The sequence below is a fragment of the Asterias rubens genome, chromosome 5 (assembly GCF_902459465.1).
Source record: "Asterias rubens chromosome 5, eAstRub1.3, whole genome shotgun sequence".
In the NCBI taxonomy this organism is placed as follows: domain Eukaryota; kingdom Metazoa; phylum Echinodermata; class Asteroidea; order Forcipulatida; family Asteriidae; genus Asterias; species Asterias rubens.
In genome coordinates, this window is record NC_047066.1 from 281,027 (window position 1) to 301,634 (window position 20,608).

At 37.0% G+C, this 20,608-nt stretch overlaps 2 protein-coding genes across 3 annotated transcripts; one reads left to right on the forward strand and one right to left on the reverse strand.

Moving 5' to 3' along the window:
* Positions 1–1,321: 1,321 nt before the first annotated feature.
* Positions 1,322–5,916, reverse strand: LOC117290922 (probable sugar phosphate/phosphate translocator At5g05820). 2 transcript variants are annotated; one of them, XM_033772496.1, is made up of 3 exons: positions 5,731–5,916; positions 3,498–4,190; positions 1,322–3,021 (listed from the first exon to the last, which is right to left on the reverse strand). In XM_033772496.1, exons 2-3 carry the CDS (start codon positions 4,048–4,050, stop codon positions 2,594–2,596), a joined length of 981 nt encoding a protein of 326 aa, XP_033628387.1. In that variant the 5' UTR covers positions 4,051–4,190; positions 5,731–5,916; the 3' UTR covers positions 1,322–2,593. The 2 variants fall into 2 exon arrangements, with proteins under 2 accessions (XP_033628387.1, XP_033628385.1); XM_033772494.1 differs by having other exon boundaries at positions 5,725–5,916.
* A 477-nt stretch (positions 5,917–6,393) lies between these two features.
* LOC117290562 (protein CUSTOS-like) lies at positions 6,394–20,104 on the forward strand. Its single transcript, XM_033772007.1, has 6 exons — positions 6,394–6,640; positions 9,432–9,474; positions 9,742–9,846; positions 10,490–10,548; positions 11,390–11,486; positions 18,381–20,104. Exons 1-6 carry the CDS (start codon positions 6,547–6,549, stop codon positions 18,796–18,798), a joined length of 816 nt encoding a protein of 271 aa, XP_033627898.1. The 5' UTR covers positions 6,394–6,546; the 3' UTR covers positions 18,799–20,104.
* Positions 20,105–20,608: the final 504 nt, after the last annotated feature.

The following is a 20,608-nucleotide window of genomic DNA, read 5'->3' on the forward strand; positions in this document are numbered from 1 at the left end:
AACAAACCTGTGAAAATTTGAGCTCAATCGGTCATCAAAGTTGCGAGATAATAATGAAAGAAGAAAACACCCTTGTCACACGAAGTTGTGTGCGTTTAGATGGTTGATTTCGAGACCTCAAGTTCTAAACTTGAGGTCTCGAAATCAAATTCGTGGAAAATTACTTCTTTCTCCAAAACTATGGCACTTCAGAGGGAGCTGTTTCTCACAATGTTTTATACCACCAACCTCTCCCCCTTACTTGTCACCAAGACAGGTTTTATGCGAATAATTACTTTGAGAAATTACCAATAGTGTCCACTGCCTTTAAAGAACAGAAATACTAAAAAATTAAGATTGTTTACAACAAACCTTTTTCAGCCCCAGGTTCTTTTGACATAAACTCTTGGTGCCCACATTCTTTGACTGTTCATGCGTGATCCAGGCACACTTTCTCACGAAGCTTGTACTCAGAAGTTCAATTTTACAAGCTTTATTATTACCTTGAAGATTTCATTTCAAGTTAGAGTATGAAGGGTGAACATGGACAATAAAACTACAGCTTTTTATCAAGAAAGGCCTTTGTGCTTTAGTGTTTGTGTGTGTTAACTTGGGCAACTTAAGTCGTCACCATGGGCTCAGGCAGAGTATAGTGCACAGTCGACTAAAGTCGCCATTGGGGCTGAAAAGGGCTACAGTCTTAATCTTCACAATAAACTAACTATGGCGAATTCATGCCATTTGTCTTCAAGCAAACTTGAATCCTCAATTCTGATTGGTTGTTTCATGGAAACGACGGTGTGATAAAACTCATATTGCACATTTCATACCACACCCTGTGTATTGCATTATTTTAAGGTGCATGTCAAGTTTGCTTTAAGATCAATTTTTGCCTTGTTGGACACAGGCCGCAGAGTACTAAATTTTCCATATTCCACGAGAAATATGATTTCACTAAAATTATTAAAAAGTTGTTTAAACAGTGAAATGTTAGGTGTTTAATGAGATAACTTTCACAAGAACGCGTTTACCTGTAAAATTTGCCTCTGACTTGTGTTACATACATGTATAACTTCCATACACAAATACAAATCAATTTCCCTTTTTAGGTAGAAACATATTAGAACTTAAAAACAAGACATTAATGTGAAACACAGTTTTAAAATGGCACAATACAAAATATTAAATTGATATCCAATCATTGGCAGATTTCAGATCAACAAATATTTTAAATAGCTGGTCTCATTCAACAAATATATCATATATCTTTGATTAGGTAACAATCTTCTTAAAAATTGTTAAACAAATAAAACTCTTTCATTACATGTAATCAAGTACTGTTTCATTACATGTAATCAAGTACTGTTTGTCAAATGTAAAGAATACTTTGGTCTTTGGGGATAAATCCAAGTGACCTCTTTCTAGAGTGTTTATATTTCCAAAAACAACTCTCAAAATAAACTTGTTGTCATAGGAAAACATTTACACAGCGTTACTTCACATCAATATTGCACGCAGCGTAAAATCAGGAATTGTCAAATTGTGGTTGAATTGTGACACACTGCATAAAATCAGGAAATATTAATTGAATAAACTCCACATTCTTTCTCTTACTTTTATTTGACAGATTTTCAGCCAGACCGTTAGCCAATAACCTATGAACAATAAAGCTGACCCAGGGTTGACCTACACTATGGTGCATTCAGGGATTGTTTAATGAGCATATTATCTATTCAGCTATTGCAGGTTAAAGGTCAAGTAATCATGGCATCAAGTTGATCAAGGAAAGTTTGCTGAGTCAAAAAAACTTCCACGGGGGAAAAAACAATGGTAAACACATCATATGAAGCAGATTGCAACCCAAAATATCAAGTCAAAACTGTTTCCAATGATTCAACTTTGCGATATGCTTTCACATTACCAATAATAACTGGTTTCTTCAAATGAAGATTATTCTTAGTTAATTATAGTAATTATTCTTTTAAAAGATTTTTGTTTTCATTTAATATTTCCAGCCTTGAATTTAATTATGTGCACACAAATAATAATGCTGAATTGGTTTATAGCAAAGTATAAGCATCAGTCTAACTTAAACTACAGCCTCTTTCTTGTTAGCAAGGTAAAAAGAAAGATGGATCTATAAAAGGTTCTCCATCCAATTTGCATAACTGAAACAAAGTAAAATGTAAAATTGTAAATCTTTCGATCTTTCGAATATACCTTTAGTTATTACATTCAGCGGGGCGCATTTTTGAATACATATTGTAAAAGTTGGTCAATTTCTCTAATTACCCTAAACCACTACATACACATTTTAATTGTATGATCTAGAATCCACTACTATAGGCTCTATTATTAGATATTACTAACTGACTGGAACGTTCATTTACTTACAGATTGTACTTTGGAATTCCTAATACCATGGCATTGTTACAACTTTTACAAATATTTCAAGTTGTGCAATAACTAAACATTATCAAAGAGAACTTAAAAAACTGATAATGGTAAACAAAATGCTAATACTTCATAAATTAATATTTCGTTCCACATTTACATTTTTAAACTGATAAAATGGGAATACAGTTTTCTTAGCAGCTACATCAAGTGTTTTAATTTAGAAGTATGTATTAAGAGATCTTGAAACCCGATTATCCACAAACCATTTGACTGTGCCCGCTTCCTGATACATCATGGTCCCGATCATTACACCAACAATTCCCCCAACACTAAGCCACGATAACTCATTCTGAAAAACAACTAACGATACAATCACATCCAGAACAATACTGATATTCCCTAAGACCTGGAGACCAATTGGGGAGGTATAGAATGTTACCATGAAGTTCATGATGTTGTATCCAACGGCACAGAAGCAACTTAGTAGGATGAGACCAAATAGACGAGCTTTGGCCCAGATGTTCAGTTCAAAGATGGCAGAGGGTTCTAAGATGGCAGTAGCTATAAGAAGCATAATAAAGCTTGGAATGGACATGTGATAAAGAAGACGGATTGAATCTATCCTTTGCTCCTTCAATAAAACTCCTGCAGGAATAAGATTTATAAAGAGAGGTTAATCTTCGTGACAATGTCTCAGTTACAGAACAATAAGAAAGCTTCTTGTCATCTTAAACAAAAAATTCTCATCAATTTTATTCTGATGGTATTTTTTGTTAAAATCACAACCTTGTCCTAAGGTTTTCATATTCTAGTCTTTTATTTCTAGTCAATCAGTTGCTTTGAAGGTATTAGAGATAACTGTAGTTAGATGAATTCAAAGGTAGCTTGTTAATTTATCAACTTTGCTGGAGGGTTGAGATTTAAGAATTATTGATACAATACACATACCAGGAGAGCTCGCTTTTACAAACTAACTAATAAAGTACTTACATACAACAACAAATTAATAGTTGCTCCGTGATTGTCAACCTTCCTAACCAAGAGATCACAATATGTTAATGTTCCAACGATTCAAGTTTATTCACATGTTTGAGTGTAACAAAAGCTTAATAACACAATACCTTGCAAAAGACTTTTGAGAGCTCTTAATATTGTAGCCGCTACTGCTGCAACAAATCCAAAGACGCTAAAGTTGACTTCTCCTGTTATACAAAACATGCTGCCACAACACAATGGAACCATAGACATAAGGACGTATGAGTCTACTGGACGTTGGAAACACAACCGCGATAATCCAACAGTCACTAAAGGAGTCAAAGCAAACACCATCTTCAAGAATGAGATGTAGAGATGCTGAAGGGCGATATTTCCAAAAGCAATGGCAAGGGTAAATACAACACTCAGGATGAAGATCTTTAGAGTTGATTTGGGCGGCATACGTAGTCGATCATTGCCTTCCCCAAATGCTGCCCCCAGTGGGGTATAACGGATTGCAACAGAGCCAAAGATACAGGACGACAGCATATGTAGAGTGGTCAGGAATAGTGGGTAGCTGAAATGCTCCTCACTAAACACCCACTTATTGATATTACTGAGTCCAATGCTCATAAAAAGCCAGCCAGTTATTGCAAGGTAAGTCATTGTTTGAATATGGAGATTACAAAACCAAAACATTCGAAGGGTTTTGTTTTCTCAGTAATCTGCTTTCCTCTGCTGAGGGATGTGGTTGACTTTCAAATGTTCAATTCAGCAGCCAAGTAGACACGGACCAGAGAAGTAGTATTGCTGGTTTCCGAAGCACTGGATGACTGATCCTGTTTCAAGTACAAAAAAAGTACAGAAATAAATGACTAATTGTTTTGCATTCATTTTATAAATTTGTACAAAGTTTCCTACACAGTTTATTGAGCAACCGCACAGTAGATTAAATTTTTGTAGTTTAATTACACTGATGTGCATTTAAAGGCAGTGGACACTATTGGTAATTACTCTAAATTATTATTAGCATAAAACCTTTCTTGATTACGAGTACTGGGGAGAGGTTGATAGTATAAAACATTGTGAGAAACAGCTCCCTCTGAAGTGACGTAGTTTTCGAGAAAGAAGTAATTTTCCACGAATTTGATTTTGAGACCTCAGATTTAGAATTTGAGGTCTCGAAATCAAGCATCTGATCGAAAGCACACAACTTCTTGTTACCATGGTGCGACAGGAATGTTTTTTCTTTCATTACTCGCAACTTCAACGACCGATTGAGCTCAAATTTTCACAGTTGTTATATTATGCATATAATGTTGAGATACACCAGCTGTGATGAATGGTCTTTGACAATTACCAATAGTGTCCAGTGTCTTTAAGCATTGTTACATTTATTTATTTATTCATTTATTTCCCTTTATTGTTTATCCTTACCCCATCTGTTATTTTTACTTATTTATTTATTTTTAATTTAATTTATTTTTTATTCTTAATATATATTTAGCATTTTCTATTGATTTTTAATTTTCTGCTTTTATTATTGCTTTGTGTACTATATTATGTTAAATCTATATTAATTTTATTGTGTACCCCAGATGTGGGGCAACAGATCTACGGATCATAGTAAGTATTTGCTTTTGTTGTCCCTTGCCCATCTTGGGGTATAATGTTGTCAATGTATTTTGTTTTGTACTGTTATGGCGAATAAAATAATAATATTAATAAAAAATAATAACATGTTAGGGATTATGACAAATTACAGCAAACAAGCCCCCCCCCCCCCTTAAAGGCATTATTTTGTTGCAATATTACACAAGCTCTATCTGCAACCCGACCCACCCCACCCTTAAAATAAAAAAACTAACATCATATCATGATTAGGAACAAATTCAAAAATAAACTAGAATTGGAAACACGGCAATACACTTATTATATAGTCTAAACTACACTAGCTACAGGAGTCAGTGAGTCACAAGCTCAACCAACATTATTAGTTATTTAGTAATTATTAAAAACAAAAACAATGGTTTTTTTATAAATGTTATTTCATCATTGATTTAGATAATAGTTTTGGTTGAAATGTGATACGAGATCGAGCTAACGCGCGATCCCTAGTCCTGTGTGTGTGATGTCTGAGATGGGTGTGTAAGGATGCTCGACGATGCCGGGAGAATGTAAACACAGAGCTAGTGTCATACTCGCCTCATGACTGTTCCTGCCCGGCATGCAGTGCAGCAGTCAGTCTGTACAGCCATGGAGGTTGGTACAGCTAGCAAGCCTCCCATCTTAATTGCGGCTGTCTATTTTAGCCATGACACTCCTCAAACTAGCACTTTTTGATAAAAAATTACACAAGAAATCATACATTACCGGTACCAAGAAACCGCCCTTTTCATGTGGTCTGTGCTGCCAATGGCTAGTTGCCAATGTGTGTATATGGATGGCCTGGTGACGTGATGTATCTGTTTAGAATTGACCTTCAGTCACTGAGTCAGCGTGTGTTCACTCTAACCACCGTTTTGTGCGGATATTTGAGACCCTCCCCCCTCTCATCATAATAGCATAATCTGAAACATGTTTGAATTGAGTCAACGACCGTCACCCACCGGTAAAAGTTCACACTGGTCATACCGGTAGATTAGAGCCAAACATGACTCGGATGTCTCCCTCCTGGAGGTATTAATTTACAAAAATTCTTTATTTTATACCAAAAATCGGGAGAAAAAGCACTTCGGAGCTCTTTGTTGCATCCAAACCACGGCTGAGATTGACTCATGTGTACGGTTTTTGACAGGAACTTCGGACGCGTTATCGCTACCGTTGTTGCTATCTAGCGCCCTCTCTGTCGCATTCAGTTTTATAAAAGTGCCCGGGATTTCTGTAAAGAGAGTTGAAATTTGTTGTTGTTTATTGTTGAATATTAACACAAATCAACAAAAATATTGGTTAAAAAAATACTTAAGTGAGGATATTTTTTTTCTTTTCCGAAAGTGTTTTGTTTAAAACTACAAAGTTATATTTGGTTTCCTCTATAAAAGAGATTTCTACATTTCAAGATGTCTGCGCCCTTGAACGGGCACGGTGCTAGTTTACTAATGTAATTAGTTAGTTGTTTAGAGAGAAAGGGTACTTCCTTCCTCCGTGATATTAAATAATAGGTACTTACGTTACACTCTGCTGAATGCCCTAAACATGTCGGATTCCAGCTCCAGCTCCGATGAAGAAGAAAAAGCAAAACTGAAAGCAGCAACGTGGTCCAATTTTTTAGTTTGTGACAGTAAAACAGGTAATGTTGTTGGTTGACCGTGCGTGGTTGACTTGTTGTCAATCAGAAAAGTAAACAGTGACTGCCATTATGGACTGACACGACAGTGACAGTGACACCATGGTGACACTAGAGTGACACTGGCAGTGACACTTGATTGTTATAATGACATGAATGAATATCGTAGCGTCATACGTTATCGACCCTCATAAAATTGTCGGTCCCCAACTTTGATTTGATTCCCGTTTACCGCGAGATTGTGCAAGCTGCACCGGTGATTGAAGCTATGCGGTTTACTCACGGTCTGTATTTTCATCAGGCTTAATCATGCTGAGAATAAAGTTTCCTGTTAGTTGGTTATGCTCAAACATTTATAAAATGATTGATTTTTGGTACTATAATCACTAGTGCATTATTATGCCAACATTCAAATGAGTCAAAGAAACATCATCCAACCTCGAAAGTTCAAAACAAAATTACTATCTGCTAGATTGAGTTTCACTCTGCTTTAGCCACTAGATGGATCACGTGAGGTGGTTACTATTTGGGATTCTATGGTGTGCAAATGTGGGGAAAATATTTAAATATTTTAAGTGAAAATGACAAAAAAAAATTATTTTATTTATTTACTGCATACTGTAATAAATTCCGATAAGCGTAATAAATATTAAGTCTACATTAAAGAGAAAGTATCATAGATTGGTTTCTTATCTCCTGAAACCAAACATTACTGGTCTGAAATGGGGAAAAACGGATTGTTATGAAGTGTGTGTGCTTCAAGGGGGGGGGGGGGGGGGGGGGGGGGGGGGTGGGGTGTTTTACTTTCATGCCTTATGATATCTCTGGATTCTAATATAGTAGCCATAATGCCTTGGGACAAAAATGTAATTAAATTTGTTAAGTAGTAATTGAATAATAATTTTGATTTATTTTGCACGTCGTACTAGCTTCTGAATATTCAATAAAATACCAACCAATGAAAGGTGTGAAAACATATGACGTTGCTCCAATGTTAATGGCGGACTGTCTCTCGCAACGTAAAACCAAAACTTTAAAAATTTCAACACACCATGAAGTGTAAGTGTTAAGCCCTTTTCACACGACAAAGTCAAACTAGGGTCCTTGGTCCCCGGTGCCAGTTGTCTTGACCAAGGACGTTAGTCAAACTCAAACAGGACCTTTCACACGGCGCAGAAACCAACGTCCCGTGTCTCAGAACATTCGTCTTTTGTGGTGCTAAAGGTCAACATTGTTCATCGCCATTTCACTGATATCCGCATCGCCAACGTATGTACCAATCATTTTTCTGCACTGTCGTGAATCGGCGGCCCCTAACAAAGATTTTTGTTTTGGACGAAGAATGAACGTGTAGTTGAGTTGCTCGAACCATTCACTCATGCTCCGACCACCAATTCCAAACAGAAAATGTAACAATCGATTATAAACTGGGGAGTGCAGATTCTTACCGATGAATGTTGTCATAAATCTGGCACGCATTTTGTTGCACACTGAAGTTTTTTTATATAAATATGTCGTTCTATGCTCGATCATGAAACTTATCGAACGAGTGCTACGTAGGCCTACTCCTAGAACTATGCTGGAATTTCAGGGAAAATCAAATTAAACAACGTTGTGTTCTTAAGACCAAGGACCCCCTGCTTACTTTCCTCGTGTGAAAAGGCCTTTATTGTTAAAAAATTGGATAGATGATTTGAAGAAAAAAAATTTAGTTTTTGATTGTGAACAGTTTTCCTGTTATCCTACTGAAAACACATGACACCAGGATACGTTTGCATGGTTTGTGATTGTCTAGCCCAGGTTGGACTCGTCAGCTCAGGTCAGTGCACATGGTGCAGTGGCACTGACTGACATGATGTCCTGTACCCAGGTACCAGGCCAAGGCTAGTGATAGTTGCGATAACGTAACCCTCCTGCCACCGGCAGGGGAGGAGGGTACCGTAATTATAATACGCTTTCGCAACTAGGCTAGTGATTGTCGTGCTTTGGATGGAACATTACCGTATCCTGCCACCACTTTTTTTAAGAATTATTTGATTTTGTTTGTGAGAAAGTTAATTAAACCTTTTTTCCCCTCTTGAGAATTGAGAATTAATAGCTCTGCTGAAGTGCTGGACGGAACTCCTCAATGCTCTTGAGCACTCATGCCAAAGGAACTTTAAAAAAATTGAGGTTAACAAGCAGTGTTGTCAAGACCCCCATCACCAAATAAGACCTGAAGAAAGAAAAATGAATGATAATCTTTTTGGCTTTTTCTTAACTCGGGATATATTTAACCTTAATTTAAGGTAGTTGCAATAACAGAACCCTCCTCCCGATGGCGAAGCGAGGGGCAATAACTTCGCCGTTGGGAGGAGGGTTACATTACCACATCTAAATTTAAGGGTGTTTGATGAGGTAGCAATAGATTTCCATTTCTGCATCCATGGTTTTCAACAAATTTTATGAAAGATTTGTACACGAATGGGATTGTCACAAGGAAGACTAGTTGTGATAACGTAACACCCTCCTCCTGGCGGCCGTCGGGAGGAGGGTGTTACGTTATCACAACTAAAGGAAGAAGGCCCAGATGGTCATTTTGTTGGTTTAAAATGATTTAATATTCAAATTTCCCAATTTTCCTTTTCTTGACTTTTTTAGATGAAATTTGCAAACACGATCCACACAAGCACACACATTGACTTCAATGTACAAATTTAAATGTTTGCCTTTTGTATCAGGATATTTCTCCTTAATTGAAATTGAAATGAATGAAACTGACATTATTAATTAACGTGTATGGTTTTGTTCGCAGATAATAAAACACCACCACAAGAGAAGAAGAAGAAGAGTTTAAGGTAATTCAGTTTTTTATTTTGTGAAGGATTTAAAGTTAATTATCAATTGTTTTTTATTCGTTGATGATACACGATTTTCGATGCCTAAACTAAACTATAAGATTTCTGAACAACAAAACTATCTGAACTTACAATTCTTAACCAACTGGTCTTAGAGATGTTCCTCTAAGGTTGTCCTTTTCCATACTTGATTGTTTATGCAGATTGGTTTAATATAGGTTGGTTGTTATAACTACATACAACTATGTTTTTAATTTTCTTTTGAAGAGCTTCATTGGATGGTACAGATGAGCAGACAGATTACAGAAATGTTGACGCTACAACAGAACAGAAAGCATTCATTGCTAAAAAGCTAACTACGTGGCTTGATAGGTAAATGTTATCAAAATAATAAAGGGACATGTCTTGGCTTGGAATAGAAAGCGTTAATCAATAGGGTTAGAAAGATGTTTTAAAATCAGCACTAAATGATCCACACAAATAACCCGCAAGATTGTTTGGTGTTGCTTTTACTGCGGAACCAACAATGGTCTGCCATTTTGTGGTGTCAAAAATTTGATTCCACAAAATGGCACCTATGTTAGTTCACAAAGTAAAGGGAAAACCACCTAGCTTCAAGGCGTATTTGTGTGAATCATTATATTTTGCTTTTAAAACATCTTACCAACCACATTCATTTCATAACAAACGCTTGGTATAATCCAAATCACCCAATCCAAGGCATTTTATCTCTATAAAATAATTGTCTTTTCATGGTTGTACAGTGCAGAAATAGAGATTTTTTTATTTTGTGCCTGTTTTGTTTCATTTAGAGTAAAACCAATTGGTAGGGGGATGCACACTTGTGACACAAACTGTCTTTTATCAATTTGACAGAAACGGGCATTTATATGCAAGTGGTTTGTATTCATGAATAGTTAGCATCAGATCTCCAAATACAATCATACCTCTAAAGTTTTTTACTTATTAAAAAAACCTATAATTGTTTCATCCTTGCCATTTGATTGCCTCACAGTTCCATCTCGGTAATTAAAAAGAGCACAACAACTTCAGCAACTCAACAAGACACAGATGGTGAGTTTTAAGTATCATTCAAATAGTGAAGGAATTCTTTCCATAACTTTATTCCTTCCTTTCCTGTAATTGGTGGCTAATCCTTGGATAATAAATATAATATATAATATATAATAAGTCCATACCATGTGAAAAAAAGGTGGACATGTTTGAACTTTAATTCTGCACTCAGTTGATCCATGGAGAAAACATTAGATTGATCATACACCAGTGGTTTGTTATGATGTATGCACAGGGCTTTGGTTATCAAGGGAAATGATTCAAAGATTGTATTAATCTTGATATTCAGGATTTATTTGAGGAGTTTACATGATTAATTTAGAATTATGACTTCTAAAATGGCAACTGGTATGATTATGAAAGAGGGCGCTATTATATGAAAGAGAGCGCTGTCATAAAAATTGTCTGGAGCTGCTTCATTATACCATGTCTCACTTATCTTTAATGTTCCTTTGTCTGCTTGTTGAGAAAAAGTGAAACAATTGACAGTATATTAACATTCATAATATTGACTCCATTCATGTTATGTACAACCCAAGGTAAGCTTGAACAGCATCTCTCGTCCCAGCATTCACAAATGGACACCAACAAGATTTCAATCTCCAGAAGTCTTTCTTAAGCAATCTTTGGAGATGTAATTTTGTTGATATACTTTTATTGACTTCCAATCAACAGAGGCACTTTGATCGAAATAATTTAGCTGGATGCTCACTACCATTACCAACTTTATAAAAAGTAGGCTTTCTGCCAAGAAATACACACTTTTTTTAAAGGGCCATCACAAAAGTATGACCCTACCCTAAGATAAATGAAGGTTATTTTAATTATATTCTCTCACTAGATGACTTTCAACTATTCTCAACCTCAAAACGTGGACTCTCAGAGGTAACTTATACACCAGTGAGACAAAGAAGACGACGTCAAAGCAGCAGTGATAGGTAAGTACAAACTAGGAATGGAGTTCAGTTAAAAACACTGGACACTATTGGTAATTACTCAAAACAATTGTTAGCATAAAAACTTACTTGGTAACGAGTAATGGAGAGTTGTTGATAGTATAAAACATTGTGAGAAATGGCTCTCTCTGAAGAAACACAGTTTTTGAGAAAGAGGTAATCTCTCACTCGAATAATAAAAGACTTCAGCTGAAGTTCATTATTCTCTTGCAACTTCGATGACCAATTGAGCCCAAATTTTCTCATGTTTGTTATTTTAAGCATATTTGTGGTACACCAAGTGAGAATACTGGTCTTTGACTTAATCTTCGATCTTGTCTTTGTACTGCAAAATTCAAGTCTCTTCTCAAAACTTATCTTATGTCACAGGTTTTCAATGACTAGTTTTGTTGTGTTTGTTTTTTCTTTGTGTTGTGTTTTGTTTTTGTTTTGTTTTTGGTTTTACTGCGCCTTGAACACCCAGCAGGGTGGATATGTGCGCATTACAAGTCTTATTATTATTATTATTATTATTATTATTATTATTATTATTATTTGACTATTACCAGGCCTCAAATTTCCCGACGGCCATGGCCGCCGGTGCCCTGCTTACTGGCCGTGGTGCCCCGAGAAAATCGGACATTTTCGCGGCCAAAAAGGCCGTGCCCTTTTTCTCCGATGGCCGCCGTGCCCTTTTTGAGATCAAAATTTATGTTTTGATACACCACCATCCGTCTGTGTGCACATAAAATCAAACACTTACATGTACATTCTATATTAATACACGCACACAGAGCGCGGTCGGTTGAATGCTCATCACACGGAATTTAAACGGACGGCAGCATATATCCTAGACTTGTGGACAAGTCGTTAAATCGGCCCCACGTGCTGAGATAGTGCTCCCCCGACAACACTGCTCTCGCGCGAACTCACTGCTCTCGCGCGAACTGATGGCTCCCCGATTTTGACTCCTCATTAACGACTTGTACAAGTTGTCAGCAGTTTGTGCACAGCGCCTATGGGCACTTCAGCCGAAATCGTACGGACGCATCTGATTGGTCGATGTCGTTAAATCAATGAATATTCAACATGTATATGCCATCAAACAGTACACCCTGTATTGGATGGGTTCGGGAAGTCACATGTATGAATGAACGATCAACAAACCTGTCAGCGTGTATTTATTATGCCTACACACTAGACGTCGTGTGTGTATGGTTGTACTTTTGAGTACGGATTTTCATCGGGAACTTTGACGTGCATATTAAATAAATAACTTCGTCTTAACTTGGTCTGACTTGGTTGATAAACTTGAAGAACAAGATATAGAAGCAGCTGTCAAGTAGCCAGTTTTCTCAAGGCATGCAACATGCAAGAGATCTGCTCACGTCGACGACAGGTCGCAAGGAAAAAGAAGAAGAAGCCGCCATTTATATGCATCATGCCAACACCCACACACTGCACACAGCGTGTATTGATTGATGAAAGGCAATGACACTTTTGTAAACAAATGATTTGCACCGGCCGAATATTCGATGAAATCAGTAGCCTTGCTCAAGGCAGTGGTGATGGTTGGTGCATACTGTGTTGGCATCATGAAATCAAAACAGGTGAGCTTGCTGTTAAGTTTCTTAATTAAACTACTAATAAATTTGCGTTGACAAATGATATTGCAAAAATCTACCTCCATGGAGTTACCGGTAACTTGGTTTGGGGCTTCTTACTTAAAAGAACAAGTTTTGTTTTGAAGTAAAACTTAACAAAACATGTGTTATTATTCATATAACTCACTGGTTCCACCATGGAGGTAGTTTCTACCTCCATGGTTCCACAAAAAGCACTGTCGTCAGTGGCGGTTGCACCGACACACACAGGTTATTAAAATTGAGCCCCTACTTCTAAAGTTCTAGTTCTACACAAGGTTACTTGTTTTGCATTGTTGTTGGAACTTTTGTATCTAGAGAGTAGAGTCTCAAGCAATGCAAAAAGTACCAAATTCACTGTTTTTGTTGTTGTTGGTTTTTATAATTAAACATAATTGTTGTTTTTTTTAGAAACAATAATAAAACATAATAACAAAATGTTTAAAAAATTTAAACACTAAAACTTAAATAAGATTTGAAATTACATGAGAGTCTTTATTTGTGATGGTGTTGCCTCGAACCTCACTTTAGCCCGTAAGTATTAGGTAGGTTTTATGAGCTGCATGTTATGCCAGCAAACACGTGAACGTGAAGGTCAAAACATTGTGTTGTTAGGTGACGTCACCACTTTGGGCTTAATTCATGCTCACGTAAGACGTCTGCACAGAGAGGTACCTGACGTGAAAAATGGTATCTTCATGTGTGATTTTAACAACACAATTTTCTGACATTTACGTTAACTTATTTGCTTGCAATAAGTATTAGCCTATCATACTACGGATAGTATTACACAATCAACATAAGTTCAGGTCAACATTGTGTGTTTCTTTCTTTTCTCCACAGGGTCACATGGCAGCCTGACAGTGCAAGGGAAACACTCCTCGTTTAAGAAGGAAGTTCGTTCCACCCCTACCCCTAAGCTGCTGTAAAAACTGTGAAAGTTTGATCTCCTGCCTTACTGCGAGTCATGGGAAAAGTTAGCCGAGATGGATCTGCATTGGAGTGAAGATGTGTACGCAAAAACTGATACAACTCTAGACACTCATTAAATTACTCTGGTGCCTGATTTATAAAGAAATGTTCATACAAATAAAATAATCTTAATTGCAATCCTCTGTTTAATTGGTAACCAATGAAGCGATCTTAGAAGGAGCATGGCATCACGACGGCGATTTAACCTAAATATAACACGAGCAGCCCAGTTCTGCAAACTGTGAAGTCTCTTTTAAAATATGCATGTGGGTTTTCTGTAAGCAGCCCATTACAACAATCTAACCGAGAAAGAACATGGCTGCGAATCACATGATGTTATGAATCGTCAGATACATACTTCCTTATCTGTGACACATGAAATCGAACAGACTTGCAAAGCTGGAGCCGTTTTCACGAAACGTTAATCTTAGGGTTTGCATGTTACGTTGCAAGGCTGGGACTCAACTCAAGTCGTAAGATTAACACAAGTTGGAAAGAGTTTGGTGTAAACGAAAGCAGGTCTATTTGATCAGTCATAGACAATTCAATCAAAATATGCACCAAAGTTCTTGACTGATGTGGATGGTGCATTCTGAATGGTTCCAAATGTAAGAATGACATTTATACTGTGCAATTACCAACAATTATTTTGCTCATTTTAGTTAAAATTTATTTTTTCCAATCCAAATACTTAAATATCCAAAGCACAGACTGAGAGGGTTTGATAATGTATAAAGGCTAGGCGGTTGTGCAACATAGGTAGAAGACCCATTTAAAATGTTCATTCAAGTTAGTTTTCCCATATCCACCACTGTTTACATTTCTGTACGGTCTTCTAGCGGTGTCCACCCGAAGGTCCGTTAGTCCGAAGGTTTGATTGTCCGAACGCACAAATTTCCCATAACAGGGGGTTCATTAGTCCCAAAATGAAGTAGGTTTCATTAACCCGTACATTTGATACGATAGTCCGAAGGTTCATTGATCTGAAGGTTCACTGGTCCAAATAAGGTCCGATAGTCCGAATCAAACCTTATTGTCAATTCGGACTATCGGACTTATTGTCAATTCGGACTATCGGACCTTATTGTCAATTTGGACTATCGAACATTCAGACTATTGAACCTTCGGCCATCGAGCTGTAACCCTTCTAGCACTCGCCTAGTTTGTAAATTGTTTAAAGTGTTTTGTAATGAACAGGTTTTGCAAAAGTCAACTACTCACTATGTTTATATAGCAACCTGGAAGTGCAAGGGAAACACTCCACATTTTCTTTATTTACAGTTTCTACCATCAATATCCATTAGTCTGAAGGTATTTTCATTGTTTATTGCTCAATTTAATTTATTTCAACCACTGGTTTGCATTTGTTGATCGATTTATCAATAAATTTGTTTCTTGTTTTTTGTTTGAGGCAAACTACAATTTGAGTCACTGTTCCTTTTTTGCATTTCACGGTGTCTTTACCCTATTTGAGCCTTATATTAATTGTTATGATTGCTTGGAAGTGAGAAGTATTTTTCGTGGTTACAGTTGCTTAAAACAAAACAAAAGTACAGCTGCTATATGAAACCTTGTCTTGCAATATCTTGGGCAAGTAGAGTGTATGTCGATGATTAGCTATAATACCTTTAAAATACATCGACATCTGAAAAGAGTTACTGAAATTTTCCGGAATCCCTGCGATCCGCACACGACTGCCCTGTGAAACTTGTCCACAAGACTCACATATCAAACTTCCACATGTCGACCATGATTTTCAAAATCACTTTTTAGATGAAAACTTAAAATAAAAAAACATTTGTCAGTAAACAAATAATGAATTTGGGGACTGGTAGTATTAATACAAACTATTATTTTATGTTGCAACTTGTCCAGTGTACACAGTCCGAGCAGAACACATCGGGTTAAAGGATTGCATTGGACCATTACCATTGACCGTGGGCATTATTTATTTGCATGAGGCAGCTCACGGATATTAAACAGATAAATAGTAATGCATTTGAAGATGACTTTGTAAAGTTAGGCCCTAATCAACTAATAAAGCAGTTAAATCAAAATAAAAAAGATTCACAGATGCCCTCCGGTTCAAGCTTTACAGTATTAGAAACTATTACTACCCTCTTATAAAAATGGACTCGTCTGCACGATTGTCTCCGCGGCAACAGTGAAGGTATACCGCGTTCGTACTTGAATACATGAATACATGAATACGTACTGCTGACAACTTGTACAAGTCGTTAATGAGGAGTCAAAATCGGGGAGCCATCAGTTCGCGCGAGAGCAGTGAGTTCGCGCGAGAGCAGTGTTGTCGGGGGAGCACTATCTCAGCACGTGGGGCCGATTTAACGACTTGTCCACAAGTCTACATATATCCATGCAGTGCATGTGTGTGCACGATGCAGAACGAACGACAGACGTGCATCCATAGACATTGTGTACTCGAAGTTTATACACGAGCCGGATGTACTTGCAACGACCATTTGAGAACAATCGCACTGGTACTCATCTTGCAACACGCGTACCCACGCAAGGTTGTCCATGATGGGTACCAGCTAATCACAATTTCGGTTCCATTCGAGGTTGGGCGTCCGCCTATTCCACTGGTATTGTGCTTGTTCACTGGTACTCGTACATGTTTGTGCACGTGGGCCATGCATGTTACGTAAATCACGCATCATGTACATGTACATGAAGGTACATGTACATGTATGGTACATGAGTATGTCCGTTGAATAAATCTCCGCTCTGCACACAGTCAAGTGACAGCTCATTGTTTACGTCCGGCCGTCGCAACAAAATCTCCGCTGCACACAGTTAAGTGACAGTTCATTGTTTACGTCTGGCCATCGCAACAACAAATGGATGCATACTTTTACTTCCCATTAATCAATAAAATTAAATACATTTAAAAATACTTGATGTTTTTTTGTTAAAGGAAAGCAAAAGTAATGAAATGGTTCATTAAAATAGCCTTCATGGACCTGAACAGAAATTGTTTCATGATCTTTATTTGTTATGGCCTTGATGCCCTTTTTGAAATTTTAAGTTGGCCTTGGTGCCCTACCCCATGGCCTTGGTGCCCTTTCAAAATTTGACAAATTCAATGCCAAAGTGGCCTTGCCCTAAAAATCGGGAAATTTGAGGCCTGTATTACTGAACGTGTGTACTTGAAAGTGCCTTGAAAGGGAAGGAATACGTTTGGTAATCACTCTCTAAATAAATGGCAATAACAACTTTTGTCTAGAAGCATTCAACAGCTTTCGATAAACAGCATTTTGAGAAACATTTCACTTTGAAGTAATGTGGTTATGTAAAAAATAGTCCAGATCAGTTTTTGTGCCTCAAAATTTGAATCTGAGAAACTCTTTTTAGATTGTGTATTCCTATTAGGGATAATCCTTCCTCCGTGGAAACACGAAGTCCTGGTTTTCGAGGGTTATCTTAAAAACCTGGTCGAACTTTTTGAAATTAATTTTTCACTGGTAAGTTTGACTGGTTGTATACATAAACATTTATATAGAATGAAAAGAACCGAACGGTTCCAAAAACCACAGGTATGCGTAGCCTTTAACAAGTTTTTATTAAAGGCAGTTACAAGTACTAGACTTTTGAAAAACTCTCTGAAGAAGAAGAAATTGAGGACGGGAAACTCAGACTTTTCTTAGTTACAAAAATAAATATTTATGTTTCCTTAAAAATTATAGCAATTAAGATAAATATTTCCAAGGGTTGTCAATCAACAATATTCATTTAGTAATAGTAATAATAATAACAGTCGGTTTTTATATATAAGTTATCACACAAGCGCGAGTGGAATACGGAAAACTATAGCGCTTCTGCGTCCCATATCCAACGAGGCCGAAGTATTTGTCTTCCAGCAAACTTGGCGCATGACATAGAACACACAAGACGCAGGTAGTGATATGAGCCTTGCAATATAGGTTTTTATCACCACTCCATTCTGCGAATCTGATTGGAGGATTAGCGCATACTTGAAGATAAAGTGCTTTATACACCATGTCTCAAAGCGCTTCACATTATTACCCCTGGTCACTGGGCCTTAAATCATTCCTTAAACCATCTCAGCTCCCTGGGGGAGTGTCTTGCTCAAGGACACAAGTGTCACGACTGGGATTCGAACCCACACTCTGCTGAACATAAACACCAGAGCTTGAGTTTGGTTCTCTTATCCGTTGCTACAACACCCCATTTACAAGGTTTACACATGAATAACATTGAAATAATAAATCTGGATTTGTTTTGTTATTCTGTTTGACTTCAGTGACTCTGAAGAAGAGAGAATGAAGCTTGTATCAGTGGCCGTCTCTTATGACCAAGTCATCCAAAGCTCATGGCCACCAGTATCCAAAGACACACAGGTGACCTCTAACCTTTTATCTACTAATCTTTCAACTTTGACCTCTGCTGAGGATGCAGCTCAAACAAACAAAAACAAAGTTGATTTGAGTACTTGTAAAGAGGGGAAAAAGAAGAAAAAACGGAAAAAGAAAACAAGTGACGCAACAGTAGAAGAGAATGACTTGCCAGCGAGGAGTTCAGCTGTGGAAGGAAAGAAGGTTAAAGCCTCCTTAAAAAACGAAAATGGAACAATTCTTGAATCTTCACGGTCAGAGGAACAAACTATAAAGAAGAAGAAAAAGAAAAAGGATCATAATAGTGCAACGGTTGAAGTGACATGAATTTATTCAAACCATCTGTTAAAGTATCAAACAATGAAGAAAAACAAAGAAATACAAACATTCAAATATTCACAAGGAAGACATACAGATGCTAATAGAGCCATCTATCTATGATAAGAACAACGACAGCGGTTCGGCAAGCTATTTAGGCTTTTCTGTTATTGAAGTCAAGTGTTAGCAGTACAGAAAGATTACTAAGCCATATAATAATGTAGGTTGCTTGTGACATGTGCTGCACTCCAGTTAGATTAATAGCATTTGAAAACCATAAGCTCAGTGCTATAAAGTCTTCTTTACAATTTCATATCAATAATAATTGAGACAAAGTCAAATTTTTTAACAACTACCTTGGAGACCACTTTTACCAATACAGCGCTGAGTCAATGACACCGTTTCAGAATATTTGGGCTAACTAGGTTTGTTAAAGTGGGTCCAGATATTAAGCTTCAAGACTTGTGAATCATGCTATGTACTGTAGCCCAAGTGTCAAGAAGGGAAAACAAATATTAAAGTCAACTCGCAGTATTTTTGACTCTGAAACAAGTGAGCCAAACTGGTGTTCATAGTTATTATCATTAATTATTTGCTCATTGATACAGGACAACAACATACAGGAAGTCAAATTAAAATGAACTCTAATTATGATGCAAGGAATTTCATTATTGAAAGCATTGTCATACAGTACAACATTTGATCAATTACCCAGTAAAATAGTTAAGAAATAACTCAGACTGAATCAGACATTTTAGAATCTAATCAAGTTTAGACATGTTCGTTACCTAGATGCTATGAATGTAACAGGTTGCTGGGATACTAAACGGCTATTGCTGTTACCCAAATTGAACCATCGATGCTGTTATTGAATGATGTACTTTAAATTACAAATTGAAATTTACTTTACATTTAGGTCATGCTCCTGGTGTGATTTATTGCTGAAAGGGTAGCGTGATGTTATCAATAAATCTATTTTCTTATGTCATTTTAAAGGGTTTTACACTTTTGATTCTGTGCGAAACAATCTAACATTTTATTTAAGAGAAAGTATAAATTGGGTTTGGGGACACTCTTTCACAGATTACTTGATTTCCTGAATAATTTCAGTCTTTAAACCATAGAGCTATATATATTGACTAGAGCGCTTACTTGCTCTGTGTTTTGAATCCTCAGTGGGTGCAGACATGTTTGATGTGTTGTATGACAACGGAAAGATTTTAACTTCAAGAGAACACACATTTTAAACATGACGCACATGACGCTCACAGTTTGTACGCTCATCAGCAGATTGTGCGTTCACATTTGCTGCATTTTTTTGTTCGATGACACATAGAAAAGAACAAACGCACCATCATGCAAATAGCTGTACAATTGCCGTACAAAATTTCAAGCTTTTGTATTGGTTTGTACATAAACATGGATGTGCCCACACGGCTTCAAAACCTTAGTGCATGTATAACGGGGTGTTATTAGCACTATAGTCAATATATATAGCTCTATGCTTTAAACTCACATTCTGTTCATCTCTAGATTAGGGTCAAGTCTTGATTAATCTTTAGTCCAGCTCTCAAACTCCTGCATCCAACCCCTAACATGTTACCTGTGTTTGATGGATCTAAGATACATGTATGTTGCCAACTTGCAATAAATATCCATTGAATTGAATTGATTGCTGCATTTTTATAACAAGTAATGATTTGCATTTGACCAGGCATGGCAATCAAATAAAACTCTTATAAGACCATTTTAGGATTATCAGCTCTGCCTGTAGTTGTGGCTGTGTTGAAGTTGTGGCTGTACCTACGGCTGCGGCTAT